This window comes from Dipodomys ordii, unplaced genomic scaffold (genome assembly GCF_000151885.1).
Source record: "Dipodomys ordii isolate 6190 unplaced genomic scaffold, Dord_2.0 Scaffold8, whole genome shotgun sequence".
Taxonomy (NCBI): Eukaryota; Metazoa; Chordata; class Mammalia; order Rodentia; family Heteromyidae; genus Dipodomys; species Dipodomys ordii.
This window is the reverse complement of record NW_012267224.1, coordinates 1,908,574-1,914,233: the sequence shown is the minus strand read 5'-3', so window position 1 is coordinate 1,914,233 and position 5,660 is coordinate 1,908,574. Positions and strand designations below refer to the sequence as shown.

The 5,660-nt window shown below is 47.1% G+C and overlaps 1 protein-coding gene across 3 annotated transcripts in view; it reads left to right on the top strand.

Moving 5' to 3' along the window:
- The first annotated feature begins 5,277 nt into the window (after positions 1-5,277).
- Positions 5,278-5,660, top strand: part of Rab28 (RAB28, member RAS oncogene family) — a 64,760-nt gene continuing 64,377 nt past the window's right edge. For 2 of the 3 annotated variants that reach the window (XM_013009164.1, XM_013009165.1), the window contains exon 1: positions 5,278-5,557. In XM_013009164.1, coding sequence (XP_012864618.1) covers positions 5,483-5,557 — 75 coding nt within the window. In that variant the 5' untranslated portion in view covers positions 5,278-5,482. Of the gene's footprint in view, positions 5,596-5,660 lie in introns of all 3 variants that reach the window. The other variant, XM_013009166.1, reaches the window with a different exon arrangement.

The following is a 5,660-nucleotide window of genomic DNA, read 5'->3' as shown; positions in this document are numbered from 1 at the left end:
TTTTTTTTTGTGGGGCTATTACGAATGGAGTTGCTTTCCTGATTTCAGCCACGCTTTTCTCATTGTTGGCATACAGAAAAGCCATTGATTTTTGAGGGTTAATTTTATATCCTGCTACTTTATGCAATTTACTTTTGAAGTAAGACATGAAACTGAAATTACTACAAGAAAATATATGGGGAACACTTCAAGATAGGCAATGACTTTCTCAATAAGACTCCTATATCCCAAGAGACAACGCAAGAATTGACAAATGCAACTGAAACCAATTTAAATTTTCTACACAGCAAAGGAAACAATGACCTGAGTGAAGAGATAACCTGCAGAATGAGACAACATTTTTGCCAACTATTCTTCCAACAGAAGATATAAAGAACTCAAAAAGCCAAGCACAATGGTACACACTTGTAATCCATGCAGTTGGAAAATGAAGTTGAATGAAGCCATAAAACTAGAGAAAAACAAGGATAAATATTTATAACCTATAGTGAAAATCCCTTCCCAGGTCCAATATGAAGCTCATGTCACAAAATTAATGGGTGATAATTGGTAGGTGAAAAATTTTAAACATGCTAATCATCCCTGGCCATAAAGGACATGCAAATCAAAACTACCTTGAGATTCCACCTCACCCTAGTTAGAATGACCATTATCAAAAAAATGATAACAGTAGTTGGTAGTGGGGGATGTGGCCAAAGGGAATGCTGCTACACTGTTGGTGGGAATCTAAACTGCTTCAACCATTCTGGAAAGCAGTATGGATGTTCCTCAAAACACAAAGCATAGAGCTTCCCAATGAAGAATACATCTTTTTTTTTGTTGTTGTTGGTTGTGGGGCTTGAACTCAGGGTTTGGGTGCTGTCCCAGAGCTCTTTTGCTCAAGGTTAGCATTCTACCACTTTAAGCCAAAGCACCACTTCCAGTTTTCTGGTGGTTAATTGGGGATAAGAGGCTCATGGACTTTACTGCTCAGTCTGGCTTTGAACCCCAAATCTCAGCCTCTTGAGTAGCTGGGATTACAGGTGTGAGACCCCAGTACCTGGCAAGTACATATTTCTTGTAGTCTATTGATATGAACCTCAGGAGTAGCTAAGATTAGTTTATCATGACAGAAGTGAGGATGGTAGTTACTTTGAGGGGCAATGTTTGAGAAAGCATGAGAAAGTTTTCTGGGATTTGGAATTATTCTATAAATGTATGTTTGCACATAAAACAGAGAGGCAATTTGAAGAAGACAGGTTTACCTGTTTTATTGCTTTTTAGGATTTAAATGAACCAATAAGTGTGTGGCAGTCATTTCTGTGTTTTTCTCATGCTTGCAGCAAAAATACCAAAGTGCTCAGACTTGGAGCAGTGTTGTTATTTGGCCTCACTCCCAAGTTCTATCTTCACATCATCCTCAGTCATCAGTTCTGCATCTTCAAAAGTATGAAATCCTTCACAAAGATGAAGAACATTGATGGATAATTACTGCATTTGTTAAGAAGACAGTGTTAGGTTTTAAAAAAGAGGTAGCCGAGTAAGAACATCACTACGCACATGGTATTCAGGTAAGGTGTAGGATTATTCATTGTTCCGGCTGGCACCAGGCCATCTTGGTCCTCCATGTGGCTGGGAAAGGCCTCGGAAAGAGAGCTGGGAAAGAGAGAGAGCTGGGAAAGAGAGAGAAAGAGAGAGAGAGCTGGGGAAAAGAGCTAAGAGAGAGCTAGAAAAGAGAGAAAATAGCTAGAAAAGAGAGGCTCTTTGTCACTCAGTCACTGTCCAGACATGGCGCCATGCCAGAGAGCTCCTATGGCCTTTAGCTGAAAGGCCGGTCACCTCCGAAGCTGAGGACGCTTGGTTTTGGGGGCTTGGCAATATCTCTCTAGAGGGTTCTGGGGGAAGTTGGGACGCCACTTCGGCCTGGTCAGGTCTCCTTCACTCACCAGAGAGACTCTACATTTAATGGAGTGCTGCAAGTCAATTTTTCTGCCATTCTCAGTTTTAAACAGTTTTTGCCACTGCAATGGTAAATGGTCAGAAGTCTGTTTACTTTCAGGCCCTCTTTGCTCTCTCTCTGCCAATCACGTCTAGCTCTCTCTCTCTTTCTCGTATAACATTTTGGCTTGTGCCCTGAAAAGTGATGCAGGCTGGGTCCCAGGAACCCCCCTCTAGATTCCCTCTCAAAGGTTAGCCATTCTAGGTTTGAAAATTGTCAGAGTTTCCATTTGTTCAGGTTTCCGTCAATGCCTCATGAGACTTCTCCAGACTTTGTCCAAGAGACTTGCCTCCTCCAGACTTCATCAAAGGACTCAACACCCAAGTGACAGCTGCAGCCTGCTGCCTTCTCCCAGAATGGACCACATCCCAGCCTTTTACCCCTACTGTCGACGCCCCTTGCCAGCAGGAAGTAGCCAGAGAGAATCTTCGCCCTTTTTCATAATTATCAAAAGGCTGGAATGTAAGGTCCATTCCTGGACGGTGAACAGACCTCGCCCAGTACCTGTGTTACCTAGGCAACTGGGACACCTGGAAGAGGTCACATCTGCATCCACTGAGGTTACATCTTAATCTGATGTGGCCACACCTTTCTCCCACCTGAGCCCACTTCCCTTTACTTGGACACACCTTCCCTCCCCCCCCACCCTATATAAGGCCTAACCCGGGGCCAGACTCTCTCTTTTGCCAGCTGTGTGGAGTGCCAACCTTGCCTGGTCCCAGCAGGTCTACTGAATAAACCTACCCCTTACCTGAATACCACATGTGTGGTGAAGTTCTTACTTGGCTACCTCTTTTAAAAAACCTAACAGACAGCAGGGTTGGAACTTTCTGAATCAGTTTGCTCCGTAGTTGTCAGTAGTTTTTTTGGGTCTTATTATGTGATGAATAATAATGTTTAGAAAATTTTGCACTATTCTACTCTTCACCTGCTTTATTAAAGTTTTCTTGTTGATTTAATATATATTTATCTTCCTCTGCATTCATTTCCAGTGGCTGTTCTATCAAGTTGCTATAAACTTGGTACCCAAAAACAACCCTAATTTATTTGCTTTCAGTTCTGGGAAGTCCTAAAGCAATGTTGCTAGACCAAAATCATGGTGTGAGCAGGACAGTGTTCCTCGGAAAGCTCCAGAGGAGTATTTGCTCTTTGTCCTTTCTGGCTTCTGTTGGCTACCAGCATTCTTTGGCTTGTGGGGAAATCACTTCACTCTCTGTCTTTAGGTTATATTGCTTTCTCCTCTTCCGTCTGATCCTCATCTTCCACTTTTCTTTCCCTTGTAAGGATACATGAGATTGCATTGAGGGTTCACTGAGACAATTACCGCATAATCTCCACATTTCAAAATCATTTGCTTGATCTCATATGCTCATCCACTGAAAATCACTTCCAATGATTAGGACCAGACATCCTCATGGGACTATTCTTCTGCCAATTTACACCCTGCTTTCAGATGTAAACTCCACGGAGCAGGATCTTGCCAGGGTTTGTCCACTGCTGTGTCATCCATGCTCAGATTACTTGCGAAGAGTATGGCATTCACTAAATGTTGGAACAGTTAAGCATTAAGTAATACCAATTCACTATGAACCACTTTGATCATGTTCCTTTACTGTTTTGAGCAGGCATACTTTGTGTCAGCTGGAATGTATCTGTGTATATATGTGTGTATGTATGTATGTATCTCTATCTATCTACTTACCTATCTATCTATATCTATGTGATACTAGGGTTTGAACTCTGGGCCTTGTGCTTGCTAGGCAGATAGTTTAATAACTTGAGCTACAATCAGATATCTTTAGTTTATTTTTTAGCTGGAGTTTTTTATCTAAAGGGCTGGACTTAGACCATACTCTTAGACTTGCCTCTGCCTCCTGCACAGTTAGGAATTACAGGCCTACATTACCATGTCTGGCTATATAATTTTCTTTCTCTGAAACAATATTCTAATAACCAAGTTTTATCAATCTACAGTCTAGATTGCTTCATAGAGGAATATGCTTTTTGAATGTGAGATTATTCATATAAACTTTGGACGATCATCTATCAGGGACGCCAGAAATGATACTTTAAAATTAGGATTCTAGTTCTAAAGAGCCTTGTTTTCCTGAAATATCTAGACTTCAGAATTAAAATATCTAGAATAGCTAATAGTACTTAATAGTGTCATTTCCATAGTAATATTCCTAGTAGATGGGCTGAAAAAGGCTGGAGTTGTTCCGGAGGGCACGTTCTCACCCAATAATGACAACAAAGGCAGGGGGAGGGGGAGGAGGGCTCGCCTCAGGTTTTCTTTTGTTCTTCACCCACCCCACCCCCTGTTTTCCCCTAAATCATTTACATAGGACTAAAGGTCACAATGAATGTGAAATGTTTAACACTAAGACGGCTGGAGTCATTCCTACACAATTTCCCGTTAGTCTACAGTTCAGTGTAAGTCTACCCTTTGGACTGAGATAATTCAGGAGAGTTCTCAAACTTTTTTTTTTTTTAATTTTCTGGAAAGACTCTTCCAAGCTCTTAAGAATTAACGGTGAACTTGGTGAGGCCTCTCATGAATTGCCCCCGAAGTGGGAAAAGTTTAAAAAGCAGAGCCACAGGCCGTCCCAGCGCGGAGACTGTGCGGGGAGACGCGGCTCCCGCTTCGGCTCGGGAAGGAACCAAGACGAGCCGCGGCGCCGGCGCTGTCCCGCGCGTCTCACAGCCGCCCCGCAGCGCAGCCGGAGCAGGCGCCTGTGTGTGCGTGTGTGCGTGCGTGTGTGTGCTCCGGGGTGTGTGTGTGTGTGTGTGCTCCGGGGTGTGTGCGTGTGTGTCTGGGGGTGGTGGGGTGCTGGAGCCCCTTCTCCGCCCGGTCCCTCGGGCTACGCGTCCCCGGTGCCCGGGAGACAGGACCTGCCCACCCCCTGAGTCTACACTCCGACTCCTGTTTCCATGGCAACTGTGCATCAGCCTGCTCCCCCCCCCCACCTTGGATTAAACCATCCATCCAGGGGGAACCTTTCCAGGCAGGGACCGAAACCAGGGACTTTCACAGAGTTCTCTCAGGAGCCATTCCACGCACATGTTGGTCTCCTTAACTGAAGTGACAAACTGCTTTTGTATTCGAGTCAACTGCTCCTGACGAGGGTGGCGTTCGCGTCTCTCTGACCACGCTGGTCCTCCCCCGCCGCGGCGCAGTGGTCCAGTCCGCCGGGTCCGGCCGCAAGGGGCGCCGAGGCCGGGCGTGCGCTCCGCGTGACGTTTAGGGGGCGGAGCCTCGCGGAAGGGAAGGGGCGGCGGGGGGAGGGGGGCGGGAAGAGGGCAGGCGGGCAAGATGGCGCCCGGCGAGTGACTGTCTCCGGGTCCCTCCAGCGGCTGCGGAGACGCCGGGGCGGGGAGGGGTTCTGCCCCCGTGCTGCCAGCCTTCCTCCTGGCCCCCGCCTCCCCCCGCTCCCCCGGAGGAGGCCGCCTCCTTCCCTGGCCTCCTTCCACCCCCGGGGGGCGGGCCAGGTTTCCCGGGACACCATGTCGGACTCGGAGGAGGAGAGCCAGGACCGGCAACTGAAAATCGTCGTGTTGGGGGACGGCACCTCCGGGAAGGTCAGTCCTCGAGCGGGGCCGCCATGACCTCCGGGAAGGTCAGTGCTCCGGCGGCCAGGCCCGACGCCCCCCAGGCCGCCGCCCGCGGTGGGGTCCCCGGCGC